The sequence below is a fragment of the Anomaloglossus baeobatrachus genome, chromosome 2 (genome assembly GCF_048569485.1).
Source record: "Anomaloglossus baeobatrachus isolate aAnoBae1 chromosome 2, aAnoBae1.hap1, whole genome shotgun sequence".
In the NCBI taxonomy this organism is placed as follows: domain Eukaryota; kingdom Metazoa; phylum Chordata; class Amphibia; order Anura; family Aromobatidae; genus Anomaloglossus; species Anomaloglossus baeobatrachus.
In genome coordinates this window covers 791,034,213-791,051,835 of record NC_134354.1, presented here as the reverse complement: position 1 = coordinate 791,051,835, position 17,623 = coordinate 791,034,213, and the positions used below count along the sequence as shown (strand labels likewise).

Genomic DNA, 17,623 nt, shown 5'->3' with positions numbered 1-17,623 from the left:
GGCTGCCGGGCACTCAGCTGAGCGCTCTCACAAGCCGGCTGCCGGGCACTCAGCTGAGCGCTCTCACAAGCCGGCTGCCGGGCACTCAGCTGAGCGCTCTCACAAGCCGGCTGCCGGGCACTCAGCTGAGCGCTCTCACAAGCCGGCTGCCGGGCACTCAGCTGAGCGCTCTCACAAGCCGGCTGCCGGGCACTCAGCTGAGCGCTCTCACAAGCCGGCTGCCGGGCACTCAGCTGAGCGCTCTCACAAGCCGGCTACTCAGCTGAGCGCTCTCACAAGCCGGCTGCCGGGCACTCAGCTGAGCGCTCTCACAAGCCAACTGCCGGGCGATCAGCTGAGCGCTCTCACAAGCCGGCTGCTGGGCGATCAGCTGAGCGCTCTCACAAGCCGGCTGCCGGGCGATCAGCTGAGCGCTCTCACAAGCCGGCTGCCGGGCACTCAGCTGAGCGCTCTCACAAGCCGGCTGCCGGGCAATCAGCTGAGCGCTCTCACAAGCCGGCTGCCGGGCGATCAGCTGAGCGCTCTCACATGCCGGCTGCCGGGCGATCAGCTGAGCGCTCTCACAAGCCGGCTGCCGGGCACTCAGCTGAGCGCTCTCACAAGCTGGCTGCCGGGCAATCAGCTGAGCGCTCTTACAAGCTGATCGTTCGGCCACCGAGAGACAAAATAAAGTTTCTGTGATTTAAAAAAAAATAAAAAAAAAAAAAAGATGAGCATGTGCTATGAAAAAAATAAAGGATTCCGCTGCCAAAAAACGTTACATGCTGCGTTCCTTCTGCCCGGTGGAAGCAATGCAGCGTCGGCCAGCGAAAGCAACGCAGGTACTTCTGTCACAATCCGTCATCCATACAAGTCTATGGGAAACAGTGGAATCCGTTAACAGATTCCGCTGTTTTCCAAAAGGGCGGATTGCGCCAGAAGGTAAATAACTCAAGTGTGAAAGTACCCATAGGAGACTGAGTCACTGGCCACCTGGCATCCCCCACATGTGAGTGACCCCGAAGAGGCCACCACCCAGGTGACACCTACCCGGGACTCCAGGGGGTAGCTGGTCTTCAGGTGTGGAGGGCAGGCCTGGTTCCGCTGCTGCAGTTCGGCTATCCGGGTCCAGTCCTCCTGGGGGTCGGACTCATCATGGCAGGGGGCCAGATAGAAGCTGCTCCGACCTGAGGGCACATAACAGGAGAGACATCAGCGAACACCCCACATCCGGAGAGCCACGCCGGGGATTAAAGGGGTCTCCAGATCCCTCCCCAGGCAGCAATCAGTTCTCACGCATTTCCCTACAGTCCAGGACGCCTATATACTCCCCCTCAGTCACAGGCCCTCGGCCCCCCCCAGCGCCAGTCGCAGGCGCTTAGCCACCCCCCCATGCCAGTCGCTTGGCCACCCCAGTACCAGTCGCAAATGCTTGGCCACCACCCAGCGCCAGTTGCTTGGCCCCCCTCCCAGTTGCAGTTGCTTGGCCCCCCTCCCAGTTGCAGTTGCTTGGCCCTCCTCCCAGTTGCAGGCGCTTGGCCCCCCTCCCAGTTGCAGGCGCTTGGCCCCCCTCCCCCCAGCGCCAGTTGCAGGCGCTTGGCCCCCCTCCCCCCCAGCGCCAGTTGCAGGCGCTTGGCCCCCCCTCCCCCCAGTTGCAGGCGCTTGCCCCCCCCGCCCAGTCACTTTCCACCACCCCCCCCCCTCAGTTGCAGGCGCTTGCCCCCCCCCATTCTCAGGCACTTGGCCCCTCCCCCATTCGCAGGCACTCGTTCCCCCCCAGCACCAGTCATGGGCGCTCGGATTCCATCCTCCCCGTGCCCATACTCTTGCTGTGCGGAGCGGCTGCACTCACCTCCTGCCTGGGAGCGGCTGGCAGAGCTGCGGGTGGTGGGCCGGTATCCGGGCAGGCTCATCAGCTTTGAGTTTTCCAGGCTGTCATCAGATGACCGGTGCTCGGTTTTCACCAGTGACTCCAGCGAGGGCAGGCTGGTGAGGGCGGGAGCGGAGCCGGACAGTTTCCCTCCGCGGCGGCTGTTCTGCGGCTGGTGCAGGTTCGGATGTGAGGGCGCAGAGCGGAGGCTGTAAAACGAGGTGTTGGCGCCTTCTGGTTCGGGCTCCGCTTCCTCCTTGGTTTTCTGTGTGGTAAGATTTAACAAGGTGGCAGCCAGAGACACGTGGCACAAAATGCCTCCCGCCAGCACAGAAGGACTACTACCACCAGCATTCCCATCTGTCCAGTACCTTGCAGACGCCCTTACACTGTCCCTGAGTATGCCATGTCCCCGTGTCCCTGTGCGGTCCCCCGGGCACAGCTCCAGCCGTCGCTCACCTTAGTCATTGTGATGTTGATCACCTGGGTGGTCCTCCTCCGGGCGGAGCGGGTTTTCTTGGAGGAGTCCAGTGACAGGTCCCCGATGGAGCTGCCGCTGCTGTCCAGCTTGGACCTGACACGGGTGGAGATGGGGGTGAAGTACAGGCTCTCCAGCGACTCCACCTTCCTGGGCAGCCGGTTGGACGCCGGGGCCCGGGGGCTGCTGGACTTGGCCGTGGATGTAGATGGGGGTGGAGATTGCCCGTTCTTTCTACAAAGGGAACGAGGAGACATGAATGTAGAGGACAGTGACATCCGCGGGTGGTGGCTCCTCATACAGCGTGCGGCCGGCCGGCTATGGGGTCACACGCACCTGGTGGAGTTCAGGGGCTCCTCGTCCTCGTCGCTCATGTCCAGGCTGTCGATACTGACATCAGTGTGGCTCCGGGTGACACGTGGTGGGCCCATGGTCTCCCGGCTCTTCGTGGCATGAGTGGTGGAAACGTGGGTCTTGCCCAGCTCCCGGAGCTGACGATCAGCGTGCTCCACCTGCGGGAAGAAGACGCCATCGATGGAAACTCTGTGTGACACGGATCAGAGTACAGAGCAGCGGCCGAACAACAAGACTAATGGCCGCGTTCACACGAGCGCGCTGCCCCCGCCAGATGCTCAGCCGATGGCCGCCCCCCGCCAGATGCTCAGCCGATGGCCGCCCCCCGCCAGATGCTCAGCCGATGGCCGCCCCCCGCCAGATGCTCAGCCGATGGCCGCCCCCCGCCAGATGCTCAGCCGATGGCCGCCCCCCGCCAGATGCTCAGCCGATGGCCGCCCCCCGCCAGATGCTCAGCCGATGGCCGCCCCCCGCCAGATGCTCAGCCGATGGCCGCCCCCCGCCAGATGCTCAGCCGATGGCCGCCCCCCGCCAGATGCTCAGCCGATGGCCGCCCCCCGCCAGATGCTCAGCCGATGGCCGCCCTCGCCAGATGCTCAGCCGATGGCCGCCCTCGCCAGATGCTCAGCCGATGGCCGCCCTCGCCAGATGCTCAGCCGATGGCCGCCCTCGCCAGATGCTCAGCCGATGGCCGCCCTCGCCAGATGCTCAGCCGATGGCCGCCCCCCGCCAGATGCTCAGCCGATGGCCGCCCCCCGCCAGATGCTCAGCCGATGGCCGCCCCCCGCCAGATGCTCAGCCGATGGCCGCCCTCGCCAGATGCTCAGCCGATGGCCGCCCTCGCCAGATGCTCAGCCGATGGCCGCCCTCGCCAGATGCTCAGCCGATGGCCGCCCCCCGCCAGATGCTCAGCCGATGGCCGCCCCCCGCCAGATGCTCAGCCGATGGCCGCCCTCGCCAGATGCTCAGCCGATGGCCGCCCTCGCCAGATGCTCAGCCGATGGCCGCCCCCGCCAGATGCTCAGCCGATGGCCGCCCCCGCCAGATGCTCAGCCGATGGCCGCCCCCGCCAGATGCTCAGCCGATGGCCGCCCTCGCCAGATGCTCAGCCGATGGCCGCCCCCCGCCAGATGCTCAGCCGATGGCCGCCCCCCGCCAGATGCTCAGCCGATGGCCGCCCTCCGCCAGATGCTCAGCCGATGGCCGCCCTCCGCCAGATGCTCAGCCGATGGCCGCCCTCCGCCAGATGCTCAGCCGATGGCCGCCCCCGCCAGATGCTCAGCCGATGGCCGCCCCCCGCCAGATGCTCAGCCGATGGCCGCCCCCCGCCAGATGCTCAGCCGATGGCCGCCCTCGCCAGATGCTCAGCCAATGGCCGCCCCCGCCAGATGCCCATCCGATGGCTGCACGCACTATGCACAACATTTCACATGGACCCAGCATGCACGGCCTGAAAACATCACGAGTCTGAGCCATCGCGCAGCACAGAGCTGTGACATCACATACAGAGCGGAGCACCGCGGCGGAGCCTCACCTGAGACTCCAGGCTCCGCACTTGGCTGCTCAGGGCCTTGCAGGTCTTCTCGGCCTCCTTGTTTTGCTGCACTGACCGCTGCAGCTCTTTGTTCAGCCGCTCCGACTCAGCCGTCAGCTCGGCGTTCTTCTTGCGCAGCTTCTCCTGCTCCCGGGTTACGCTCTGCAGATCGTCGCTCAGCTGCTGGTTCTGCTGCTTCTTCACATCATAGTGAACCTTCGCCTTCTCCATCTGGAGAGGAAGGAACAGATGAGGGGGAAAGGCGACGGAGACGAGACCCCCGGAGAGGTCTAACCTTCATTTGCTGTGTGAGATAACGGGGGAAGGTAAACTGCCAGAGAGCGAGGTGAGGGGGGCATCTGACAGGGAGCGGGACCCGGCAGGGGGTCCTCTTGGGGGGAGGGCGGTGGGGGCATCCGCCAGAGAGCAGGACCCGGTTGGGGGACACAGACTATAATCATCTCTCAGACACCCTGGAGTTGGTAGAACCCCCCCTACACATACAATGCCTCCTCTGAAGAGCCCCCCCATATACGATGAGGACCGACCTGTGCCTTGTAGTGGTCCGCCGCCTGAGCCCCCTTCTCCAGCTGCTGCAGCTGTTTCTTCACCTCGTGCACCTGCAAAACCAAAAATGGAGAGGACATCAGTGACCGGACCCAAGAAAAGGAAATCAATCACAACATGGCGGCGGAGGCTCGGATGCACTCAGGTCAGCGGCAGATCCAGGGGTACCTAACCTGTGGTCCGCAGAACTACAACCCCCAGCATGCACTGATCCAACACGCCGCCCCCAGCTGCTATCGTAGTGGTCTTTGCCTTGGGGATCTCCAGCTGTCGCAGAACTATCACCCCCAGCAGCAGCAGCATACCCGGGATCATCACTCTGGCGGTATAACTGCAATCCCCATCATGCGCAGGGAACTACCACCACAGCTGGAGACCCCCGGGCTGCGGACCCCTGCGCTGCGGACCACTGAGCTGCCCCATACTGTGTGGTTACCGTGCTGGGATCCTGAGCTGACCGGAACGCACCGTGTCCGCAGCCATGAGATTAATGCAGGGTGTAGCAGCGGCCCTGCGCCCACTCCCAGCATGCACTGCGCCCACTCCCAGCATGCACTGCGCCCACTCCCAGCATGCACTGCCGTCTCCCCCTCCCCAATGCGGGGGCCATGCTGCAGTCTTCATTGGAAACTGTTTGCAGGTTCGTGCAAGATTCTCTGCCCCATGTAATGATACTGATCAGGTCCACACAAGGGGGGCCGCAGGGTGGGGGTGGGGATCAGACTTTCCTCTGATGATGGGGGCTTGTGAGCGGCGGGGCGGGGTCACGATTACATGGAGGAATCATCCGCAGGCATTGTACATACACATGTACTAGATGCCGGGCAGCCGCACCGGCCAGCCTACAATTACAGGGAATCACGGGGAGGAGATCACGGCCCGGAAGCAGAAGATGCTGAAGATACGGAAGTTTTCTGACCTGAGATTGTTCATTGGATTATTTTTTCTCTCCACAGCAGAATTTATTCAACTACAAGATCGGGAGCGGCGCGTTCAGGTCCCGTGTTCTGCTGCGGCCCCGGGGCAAACAGTTCGCAAGGAAAACCCGCTGCGGAGCGAGAGCCCAGAGATGGCGCAGAGCGGGGGTGTTAGCGGCATGCACCGTCACCGTTTTAGGAGCTGGAGGCGAGAGGCGGCTACACCCGTTACCTGGTCAGACTGCTCCTTCTTTGCTGCCTCCAACTGATCCACCTGCGACATGAAGGGAAAAGTGAGGACAAGCGCCGCAATAGTGACCCCACAGCTAGCGATAGAGATGGGTGCCCACTGCCCCGGGACCCCCAAAGCCAGGCGACAGGAACGGACGCCAACTGCCCCGGGACCCCCACAGCCATGCACTAGGGACGGATGCCCACTGCCCTGGGACCCCCACAGCCATGCACTAGGGACGGATGCCCACTGCCCTGGGACCCCCCCAGCCATGCACTAGGGACGGATGCCCACTGCCCCGGGACCCCCCCAGCCATGCACTAGGGACGGATGCCCACTGCCCCGGGACCCCTACAGCCATGCGCTAGGGATGGATGCCCACTGCCCCTGGGATCCCCAGTCAGGTGCTAGGGACGGATGCCCACTGCCCCGGGACCCCCACAGCCAGGTGTTAGAGACAGGCGCCCCGCTGTCCTTGGACCCCCAAATCCAGAAGGCAACAGTGAAAAATATACAGTGTGAAGAGATTCATCCCTACAACGCCTCGTCCTGATCAGGGTCCCGGGATTCAGAATGGCCGTCCCTGTGACTGTGCCCCCATTATTAACCTACAGAATTCACCAACAAAAGGGGGGGGCAAAAAGAAGCTCTCCAGATACGGCCTCGCGCGGGGATGGCATCGCCTCACCCAGTATGGCCGCTCTCCAGATAGCAGCGTGCAGCTGCACAGAATCACACGACTTTGCACGCTCCGGCCAGAGAGCGGCCGGGGGATGCGACTCCATCCTCGCGCGAGTAACACGCAACCGTGACCCCCGGCCCAAGCCCTGGACTCAGCGCAGGAGAGGTCTCCTATATCAGCATGTGGCTATTGCTGTGTGCGGAGGGGGCCGGCTGGTCATTACAGCCGCTGAGCCAGCCCCCCTCATCATGGCCGACCAGTCAGTCAGCCGCCTATATAGACACAGGGCACAGAAAACCCCCTGCATTTAACAAAAAGGAGCAGCAGGAATCACGCGTGTGCGCGAGAGGTGGTGGGGCGGGGAGGGGTGTGTGCGCAGAAGGTTGCGGGGGAGGGGTGTGTGCGCAGAAGGTTGCGGGGGAGGGGTGTGTGCGCAGAAGGTTGCGGGGGAGGGGTGTGTGCGCAGAAGGTTGGGGGGAGGGGTGTGCGCGCAGAAGGTTGCGGGGGAGGGGTGTGCGCGCAGAAGGTTGCGGGGAGGGGTGTGCGCGCAGAAGGTTGCGGGGGAGGGGTGTGCGCGCAGAAGGTTGCGGGGGAGGGGTGTGCGCGCAGAAGGTTGCGGGGGAGGGGTGTGCGCGCAGAAGGTTGCGGGGGAGGGGTGTGCGCGCAGAAGGTTGCGGGGGAGGGGTGTGCGCGCAGAAGGTTGCGGGGGAGGGGTGTGCGCGCAGAAGGTTGCGGGGGAGGGGTGTGCGCGCAGAAGGTTGCGGGGGAGGGGTGTGCGCGCAGAAGGTTGCGGGGGAGGGGTGTGCGCGCAGAAGGTTGCGGGGGAGGGGTGTGTGCGCAGAAGGTTGCGGGGGAGGGGTGTGTGCGCGCGCGTGGGATGAGTGTGTGGGGGGAGGTGTGTGTGGGGAGGGGAGGGGGAAGGAGTGTGTGTGATTGGGAAGGGGTGTGTGGGGGTGTTGGGGTGTGTGGGCGTGTTGGGAAGGGGTGGGAGTGGTGGTGTGGGGGAGGGGTGTGTGGGTCATCGGAGCTTTGCAGCTGTCAAGAGTGGGGGAGAGCGGTGTGCGTCTGGGGGGTGGGAGTTTGTGGGTCATCATCGGAGCGTTGCAGCTGTCAGAAGTTGGGGGGAGTGGTGTGCGTGTGGGGGGCAGCGGAGCGTTGCAGCTGTCAGGAGTGGGGGGCATTGTCAGCAGCATGGAGAAGTCCTCAGGAATGGGGGGGGTGGAGGAGCCATTCTGAAGATTTGGGGGGTGCTGATCATAGGACGGAGCAGGATACCTGGGTCAGCAGTTTCTGCTTTTCCTCCTGGAATTTCTGCCGCTCCTCCAGGATCTTGGCTTTGGCGTGCTCGTACTTGCTGGTGACGTCTTGCAGCTGCCCCTCGCCCTCGGAGGCCTTCTTCTCATACTGTAGCCGGAGGGTCTCCAGCTCGTGTGTGTGTTTCTCCGCCATCTCGGCCAGCTCTGCCTGCACCTTCTTCTCGTTCTCCCCGGCCTGGAGCTTGATCTCCTCCTGCAGTGAGGTGATCTGCTGCCAATGGGCCTTCATCTCCTCCTGCAGTGTCTCTAGCATCTTCTCCTTCTGACCCAGGGCTCCCCGCAGGGACAGCACAGAGGCCGCCTCTGCTCGGCTCTTCTCCAGCTCCTTCTGTAAACTCTCCACCGATCTCTGGCTTTGCAGACGTTCCTCCTGGTGTTGACTTTCCAGTTGAGTCTTCTCAGACTTCATTTCTTGGTAGAGGCTCTGAATGGAGGCCAATTCCTTGAGCTGGTGCTGGATGCCGGACATCTCCTCCTCCTTCTGGCAGCACTTCTCTTGCCACATCTTCATATCCTTCTCCAGCTTTGTAGAACTCTCCTGGTAGGACGAGAGGGTCTTTTGAAGCTCCTCGACAGTTGTCGATTGCTTTCCGGCTGCTTCTTGGTAGGATGACGCCTTGGTTGTGAGACTTTGGATGGCAGCTTGCTTCTCGAGCAGCTCCTTGGAGGAGGCCTCCAGCTTCGCCTGCACTGCCCTTATCTGCTGTTCCAATTCACTGCTCTTCTTGGCTTCTTTGGCGAGATGTTCCTTGACTTCTCCGGAGCTGCGCTCACTGCTGGCCAGCTTGGCAGCCAGGTCACTCAGCTCCTTCTGCAGACTCTGGATCTGCTCCGTCTTGTGTCCGGATTCCTTCTCCAGTTGGGCCACTTGCTCCTTGGCTGTGGACAGCTCCTTTTCGTACTCCTGAGCTGCAGAGCGGGCACTGGTCAGCTCTCGGCTGGACTCGCTCAGCGCCTTCTGACTCTGCTCCAATTCCTGGACTTTATGGATCAGCTCTTTCTTCAAGGCTTCCAATGAGGCTTCCTTCTCAGACTGCAGAGCTTGAGAGGCCTCCAGCTGCTTCCCGAGCTCCTCGATCTTCTGCTGCTCCTGCTGCACCTCGGCTGCCAGCGTCTCCAGTCTCTGTTCATGCTGATCACATGCTGACGCTATTTCGGATGCCGCGGTCTTGGCGTCGGTTGCTTCCTTACGAGCGACATTCACGGCGTCTTCCAGCCCGCTGCACCTGCTCTCCAGTTCTGCAGTCCTAGACTGAAGAGCTTGCACTTCCCCGACTGTGTCCCGATACTGCTGCTGGACAGAGGCGCCTTCTCTCAGTGTACTTCGAAGTTCCTGCTCCAAGCGTGCCACCTGTCCGTCTCTTTCAGCGAGCTTAGCTTTTAAGGAGTTAATCTCGGTTTCGGCGTCCTTGGCCGTTTGGTTATGGCGCTTGATCTGCTCGTCCTGAGAGTTGGCGCGCTCCTTTAAGACGTTGAGCTCCTTTGTGAGGCTGTCTGCGTTGCGTTTCGCCTGCTGGATTTCTTCCTCTCTGGAGGCCACTTCTTTGGTCAGTCTCTCCAGCTCGCTCTCCTTCATGGTGATGAGGTCTAGAGAGCGGGACAGCTCGTTCTGCAGAGCTGAGCTCTCTGTTTTGTGTCCATCCATGTATTTTTGGAGCTGGGCCTCGGCCTCCTGCTTAGCGTCTTGCTCGGTCTTGAGCTGTCGGAGGAGTTTATCCCGCTCTTTTCCCAGACTGCGATGCTCGTCGTCTCTGCGGTGAAGCTCCTGCTGATGCTTCTCTTGGGCCTCTCGGACAGAGTTGTTCTTCTTCTCTAGGTCTGCAGACAGATCCTTCAGGGCTTGTTCGCTTTGTGACCTCGCTTTCCGCATTGAACCGATTTTTGTCTCCAAAGCCACGATCTTCTCAGACTTCTCATCTTCCAGACGCTGTAAAGCTGAGACTTTTTGCTTCTCCTCAGAAAGCTCCTTGGCAAGGGCCTGAAGCTCCTGCGCTTTGTTGGTGCAGGTCGTTTCCAGCTGGGACACATGTTCTGCGTCCTTCTGCTGAGCGGCGCGGAGCTTCTCCTCGGTGGCCCGGATTGTGCTGAGCAGCGTCTGCTCCTGCGCCTCCTTCTCTCCGATCTGAGCCAGGGCTGCCGACAGCTTGGTCTCCAGGAGGCGCACCTGATTGAGCTGCGTGGCGCTGACGGCCTCCATGCTGGACATTTTTGACTTCTCGTTGGCCAGCTGCTGGCAGACCTCGTCGTGCTCTTTTTGCAGGCTTTGGATGTGCGCCTTCACCTGGCTGGAGCTGTCGGCTCGCTCTTTCCACATGTTCATTTCCTTGGTGATTTTCTCGATCTCCTCCTCTCGCTGTCGGACGGCGGAGGACGATTTGGACAGTTTCTGCTGGAGGCTCTCTGTTTTTGCTTGTAGTTCTTCTCCGAGCTGCATGACCCGAGATTCCAGCTTGGCCATGGAAGATCTCTCCTGGTCGAGTGTGGCCACAGCTTGGTCTCGTCGCTCCCGTAAGCTTTTCACTTTTCCTTCCAGCTCGGAGCTCTTCTTCCGCTCGCTCTCGAGTGAAGACGACTTTTCTCGCTCCTTTTCTAGCTCTTCCTTGAGGTTCTTCACGGTCTCCTCCAGGGATTGGAGCTGCGCTTTCACTCCTGCGTTTTCTTCGCTCACTTGCTCCAGGCCGGACACTTTCTGCTCGTATATTTTCAGCTGCACCTCCTGTTCGGAGAGCTGCGCTCTCAGGGACTCCAGTGCGGCCGCGTGTGACTTACTCTGGGCGTTGTTCTCGGCGTCCAGGTTGTGACATTTGTCGAGCAGGTCCAGGATGGTGGCGTCCAGCTCCTGCACCTTCACAGCCAGCTCCGCTTTCTCTTTCTTCAGCTCTTCCATTGCTACCACTTCAGCTTGGTGGTCGCTTTGCAGGGCCTGGCACGTCTTCCCCAGGGCAGTCACTTCTTCCTCCTTGGCGTTCTTATACTCCTTGAACATGGTGATGGTGGAGTCCCGCTCGTTGGCACACTTGTCCCGTTCCTGCTGTAGACTGAGCATCTGTTGGGTGTTCAGTCCCAGCTGCTCATTTATCTCCAGCAGTTTGCCCTCCGTCTGCCTCAGCGTGCTTCCAAGATGGTCGACCTGATGGTTGAGCTCGGCGATGCTCTTCTTGGAGGACTCCTCTTCCTTCTGCAGGACGAGCTCCAGTTGTCCTCTCTGCCTTCTCTCCTCTTCCACCTCCGCATGGAGACTTGAGAGCTCCTGATCTTTCTGGGTCAGGGACACCTTGAGCTTGGAGATCTCCAGCTTCAGGGTGGTGATTTGGCAGGTCAGCTTCTCCTCCTGGCGCCGGGCGTCCTGGTCCTGCTTCTCCTTCTGGAAGGTGATCTCTGATAAGGACGTCTGCAGGTTGGTGACAATGTCCTGGAGCTGCATCTTCTCCGAATCGAAACGTGACTTCTGCGCCTCGTTTTCCGCCCTCATCGCCATCTTCTCTTCTTCCATCTGTGCAATCTGGGCGTCAAGTTGCGATGATTTGGCGTTCAGAGCGGCTACTTCTTGCTGCAAATTCTCCAGCTGAAACCAAAAGACAAAATGGTCAGTAAGAAATAGTGTCACCGACACCGAAATGTGCACCCAGCCTAACCTGCCCCCGACCACCCACTGGATTGTGACGACAGGCAGCGACGGCTTTAAACGTTGCTGCATAATTCTATCAAGAGCTGCAGGAGAAGACAGAAGCAATTATTACCGCTTCTGTCTTCCCTTTAGACGTCTACACAGCACTCAATGTCCACTATGTGGTGAACAGAAGCAGACGATTGCAACCATCCCTGGGTGTCCGTCAGGAATAACAGAGCGACTAAGTCTTTGGAAACACAGATCAGATTTTCTAGCGAGAAGAGCAAAATAAATGAAACCAAATAGCCTGGCCATTAAGGGGTTAATGCTCCTCCTACGTCCTACCTTAAGGACGTCCCCCATTCGTTCCCCTTTCTCTTGGGAGTCGCTTTCTCCAAGCTTCTTTAACTGATCTTCCAGCATGGAGACTTTCTCCTGCAGAAACTGGTTGCGTTCCTCCAGAGATTTCTGTAAGAAAACAAAGGCGTAAAGTACAAGAAACGGAAAAAAAAAAAAGAAGAGACAAAAGGAAGGCAATGCTGTGCACCGCGCCATGGAGCAGGTCCTGCATCACATGTGCTGCCCCGGCCGGAGGCTGCTGCGTACCAGGGTCCGACCGACGCTGCTGCGGACCGGGGTCCGACCGACGCTGCTGCGGTCAGGAGTCCGACCGACGCTGCTGCGGTCAGGAGTCCGACCGACGCTGCTGCGGTCAGGAGTCCGACCGACGCTGCTGCGGTCAGGAGTCCGACCGACGCTGCTGCGGTCAGGAGTCCGATCGATGCTGCAGTAAACGTCCCAATACCTCCCTTACACCGGGGAGCCACGCGTGACATAGGAGTGGCAAAAGCAGCATCAGGCTGCGGGAAACTACAGAATGGTGTACAGGGCGAGGGGGAGAGACTATAGGAGGGACACAACCTGCAGCTGCGCAGCTCATCTGTGACATGTCCAGGAGTGCGCAGGAAGCCAGGAATGTCACAGATGAGCTGTGAAGAAGCAGCAGGTACAGATCGCAGGGGAAGTCATCCTGTCCGAGCACAGGCCTCATGCATGATCTGCACTCGTGAGGCCGCTCCACACACGAGCGCTCTACAGCTGACCACACTCGTCACTGATCAGGAGGAGACTTGGGATGGATTCACACGCTGCAGAATTGGTGCAGATTTTCAGTGTGAATGCACGATGAGAATATGGGGCACAAGTCACAGCGATGCGGTCTTACAAACACCACTGACGTGTACAGGAAAGAAGGGAATTTTGTTACTTACCGTAAATTCCTTTTCTTCTAGCTCCAATTGGGAGACCCAGACGATTGGGTGTATAGCTACTGCCTCCGGAGGCCACACAAAGCATTACACTAAAAAGTGTAAGGCCCCTCCCCTTCTGGCTATACACCCCCGTGGGATCACGGGCTTGCTCAGTTTTAGTGCTAAAGCAAGAAGGAGGAAAGCCAATAACTGGTTTAAACAAATTCACTCCGAAGTAACATCGGAGAACTGAAAACCATTCAACATGAACAACATGTGTACCCGAACAACCAAAAATCCCGAAGGAAACAGGGCGGGTGCTGGGTCTCCCAATTGGAGCTAGAAGAAAAGGAATTTACGGTAAGTAACAAAATTCCCTTCTTCTTCGGCGCTCCATTGGGAGACCCAGACGATTGGGACGTCCAAAAGCTGTCCCTGGGTGGGTAAATTAATACCTCATGTTAGAGCTGTAAAACAGCCCTTCCCTACAAGGAGGCAACCGCCGCCTGCAGGACTCTTCTACCTAGGCTGGCGTCCGCCGAAGCATAGGTATGCACCTGATAATGTTTGGTGAAAGTGTGCAAACTCGACCAGGTAGCTGCCTGGCACACCTGCTGAGCCGTAGCCTGGTGCCGTAATGCCTAGGGCGCACCCACGGCTCTGGTAAAATGGGCTTTCAGCCCTGATGGAACCGGAAGCCCAGCAGAACAGTAGGCTTCAAGAATTGGTTCCTTGATCCATCGAGCCAGGGTGGATTTGGAAGCCTGCGACTCTTTACGCTGATTAGCGACAAGCACAGAGAGTGCATCCGAGCGGCGCAGAGGCGCCGTGCGGGAAATGTAGATTCTGAGTGCTCTCACCAGATCCAACAAATGCAAATCCATTTCATATCGATGAAATGGATGAGGCAAAAGGAAGGTAAGGAGATATCCTGATTGAGATGAAAGGGGGATACCACCTTAGGGAGAACTCCGGAATCGGGCGCAGCACTGCCTTGCCTTGGTGAAACACCAGGAAGGAAGCTTTTGGATGACAGCGCTGCTAGCTCGGACACTCTCCTAAGAGACGTGACCGCTACCAGAAAGGCCTCTTTCTGGGAAAGTCGAGAGAGTGAAACATCTCTCAGAGGCTCGAAGGGCGGCTTCTGGAGAGCAATTAGTACCCTGTTCAGATCCCATGGGTCCAACGGCCGTTTGTACAGAGGGACAATGTGACAAACCTCCTGCAGGAACGTGTGTACCTGAGGAAGTGGTGCTAGGCGCTTCTGAAGAATACAGATAGCGCTGAGACTTGTCCTTTAAGGGAGCCGAGTGACAACCTTTTTCCAAACCAGAATTGCAGGAAGGAAGGAAAAGTAGGGAATGCAAATGGGCAGGGAGACGCTCCCTGAGCAGAGCATTAAGAGAAGAATATCCTCCACATCCTGTGGTAGATCTTGGCAGACGTCTGTTTTCTAGTCTGTCTCATGGTGGCAATGACGTCCTGAGATAATCCTGAAGACGCTAGGATTCAGGACTGAAAGGCCATACCGTCAGGTTCAGGGCCGTAGAATTCAGATGGAAAAAACGGCCCTTGGGACAGTAAGTCTGGCCGGGCTGGTAGTGCCCACGGTTGGTAGACCGTGAGATGCCACAGATCCGGGGACTACGACCTCCTCGGCCAGCCTGTGGCGATGAGGATGGCGCGGCGGCAAACGGACCTGATGTTGCGTAGCCCTCTGGGCAGCAGTGTCAGAGGGGGAAACACATAGGTAGCTGGAACTGCGACCAAACCTGAACTAAGGCGTCTGCCGCCAGAGCTCTTTGATCGTGATACCGCGCCATGAAAATCGGAACCTTGTTGTTGTGCCGAGACGCTATTAGGTCGACGTTCAGCATCCCCCAGCGTTGACAGATTTCCTGAAAACCGTCCGGGTGAAGATACCCTTCCCCTGCGTCCATACCCTGGCAACTGAGGAAGTCTGCTTCCCAGTTTTCTGCGCCCGGGATGTGAACTGCGGATATGGTGGATGCTCTGTCTTCCACCCCCATCAGACTCCGCCGGACTTCCTGGGAGGCTTGCCGACTGCGTGTTCCGCCTTGGTGGTAGATGTATGCCACCGCTGCGAAGTTGTCCGACTGAATTCGGATGTGTGTGCTTTCCAGCCACGGCTGGAAGGCTTGCAGGGCAAGATACACTGCCCAGATTTCCATGAAGGATGGACTCCTCTGAAGAGAGTCCTTGACCGTCTGAGAAGGGGGACGTTCCTTCTAGGGACGTCGACTTCCCATCCCATTGGCAAAGAATGCCACATTGGAGTGGACGCAGATGAAACTGCGCGAAAGTGACTGCCTCTGCATGAGGCGTGTTAAGGGGTGTGACTGGCCGTGAAGGAGAGACTGCACCCCCGTCTGTAGTGAACGCTGTTTGTCCAGCGGAAGCTTCACTATCGCTGAGGGAGCGTGACACTCCATGCCCAGATATGTCAGCGATTGGGTCGGTGTCAGATTTAACCTTGAGAAGTTGATGATCCACCCGAAACTCTGGAGAGTCTCCAGCGCTACGCTCAGGCTGTGTTGGCATGCCTCTTGAGAGGGTGCCTTGACAAGTCGACCGTCCAAGGAAGGATCACCGAGTGACCCTGAGAGTGCAGGACTGCTCCCACTGCTGCCCTGAACTTGGTGAAAACCCGTAGGGCTGTCGCCAGACCGAAGGGCAGGGTTACGAACTGAAGATGCTCGTCTTCAATAACGAAACGTAGCAAACGTTGGTGCTCTGGAGCAATCGGCACGTGGAGATAAGCATCCTGATGTCTATTGATGCTAGGAAATCTCCTTGAGACATTGAGGCAATGACGGAGCGGAGGGATGCCATCCGGAACCGCCTGGCCTTCACGTGCTTGTTGAGCAGTTTTAGGTCCCCCACAATCAGATTGGAGGAAAAACCGTGTCTTGTTCCTGAAGAGGAACAGGAATTACCACTCCTTCTGCCTGCAGAAGAGCATCGGCTCGGTGGGTAGGTGGGAAAGTTCTGAAGAATCGAGCCGGAGGCCGAGAACAGAACTCTATCCTGTACACGTGAGACACAATGTCTCTCACCCACCGGTCTGTGACCTGTGGCAGCTAAATGTCGCCAAGGCGAGAGAGTCTGCCACCAACCGCGGATGCGGAGAGAGAGAGCTTAAAGTCATGAGGAGACCGCCTTGGAAGTGGTTCCTCTGGCTGCCTTCCTTGGGCGTGATTGAGCCCGCCTGGAATCTGAGCCGCTCTGAGCCTTTTGAGCCCTTTTGGACTAGGACAATTTGGACCTGCCCGAGCCTGGGGTAAGTCGCAATGCAGACATTGCGAGGATAAGGACGCTACCTGCGGCACAGATGTACCTGTGCTCAAGACCAGCTGCGCAAGACCAGCTGACATAGCTTAGAGTGCCCATACGGCTGCGAATGCCGGAGCAACCGACACGCCGATAGCTTCATAGACAGATTTCAACCAGAGGTCCATCTGTCTGTCAATGGCATCTTTAAGTGAAGTCCCATCTCCACTGCAACTATGGATCTAGCCGCAAGCCTGGGGATTGGGGGATCCACCTTTGGACCCTGGGTCCAGCGCCTGACCACGTCAGGGGGAAAGGGATAACATGTATCCTTAATACATTTGGAGAAACGCTTATCTGGTAAGCGTGGTGATTCTGAACTGCTTCTCTGAAGTCAGCGTGGCCAGAAAAGTACTCAATGTACGCTTGAGCTGAATGGGATTTCTCCTGCTGTGAAGCTGACTCCTCCACTGAAGGAGCTGGGGGAGAGATATCCAACATGCCATTGCTGGACGCTATAAGATCATTCACTATGGCGTCACCATCCGGTGTATCCGGATTGAGAGCGGTGTCAGGATCAAAGTCCTGATCAGCTACGTCTGCCTCATCATACAGAGAGTCCTCTGCTGTGACCCTGACTAGTGATGAAGCCGAGTGCCGCACCCAGCGAGCTAGCTTAGGCTGTCTGGGACTGTCGTCCGTGTCAGAGCCTTCACCCTGGAATGCCTGGGACCCCCCCGGAGCACTGATTATGTTCCAAATGAGGGTGGCCAGGGAGCAATGATCGAGATTGCCCATGGCCTGTCTGGACTGCAAGTCACTATCCCATGACAATCTATCAGCCGAAACTGCAACACCGTCCCTGTCCATGGACAGGGTTCACAGGTGGTTCCTTTCCTCTAGTAGAGACCCCGGCTGACCAAGTGCTACCGGGGAGCATTGCACACAACGGGGGTCAGTGGAACCTGCCGGTGGAACAGTATCACATGCAGTAAAAGCAGCATAGAAAGCCTGTGTTGCTTTTTTGCTGCTGTAGACTAGCCATCTAGGAGAATATCGCCAAGAATAGCGACCGTACAGTGCAATGTATAGCATACAAGCATAAAGTACAAATGAACACTTCAGCACATGCAATACAAGCAGCCTAGAAAAACTGTGCCTTAGCACCTTTGCTTTTTTGCTGCTGTAGACTAGCCATCTAGGAGAATATCGCCAAGAATAGCGACCATACAGTGCAATGTATAGCATACAAGCATAAAGTACAAATGAACACTTCAGCACATGCAATACAAGCAGCCTAGAAAGAAGGGAATTTTGTTACTTACCGTAAATTCCTTTTCTTCTAGCTCTTATTGGGAGACCCAGACGATTGGGGTATAGCTACTGCCCTCTGGAGGCCACACAAAGCACTACATTAAAAGTGCAAGGCCCCTCCCCCTCTGGCTATACCCCCCCCGTGGTATCACGGGTACTCCAGTTTTAGTGCCAAAGCAAGAAGGAGGAAGCCAACAACTGGTTTAAACAAATTAACTCCGAGTAACAT

At 58.4% G+C, this 17,623-nt stretch overlaps 1 protein-coding gene across 4 annotated transcripts in view; it reads right to left on the bottom strand.

Moving 5' to 3' along the window:
• Window positions 1–17,623, bottom strand: part of NUMA1 (nuclear mitotic apparatus protein 1) — a 107,234-nt gene that overhangs the window by 4,550 nt on the left and 85,061 nt on the right. For 3 of the 4 annotated variants that reach the window (XM_075337660.1, XM_075337658.1, XM_075337659.1), the window contains exons 13-21: window positions 11,885–12,007; window positions 7,889–11,494; window positions 5,932–5,973; window positions 4,764–4,835; window positions 4,216–4,446; window positions 2,664–2,839; window positions 2,309–2,561; window positions 1,832–2,114; window positions 1,030–1,166 (exon numbers count right to left, since the gene is read on the bottom strand). In XM_075337660.1, coding sequence (XP_075193775.1) covers window positions 1,030–1,166; window positions 1,832–2,114; window positions 2,309–2,561; window positions 2,664–2,839; window positions 4,216–4,446; window positions 4,764–4,835; window positions 5,932–5,973; window positions 7,889–11,494; window positions 11,885–12,007 — 4,923 coding nt within the window. The remainder of the gene's footprint in view (window positions 1–1,029; window positions 1,167–1,831; window positions 2,115–2,308; window positions 2,562–2,663; window positions 2,840–4,215; window positions 4,447–4,763; window positions 4,836–5,931; window positions 5,974–7,888; window positions 11,495–11,884; window positions 12,008–17,623) is intronic. The other variant, XM_075337661.1, reaches the window with a different exon arrangement.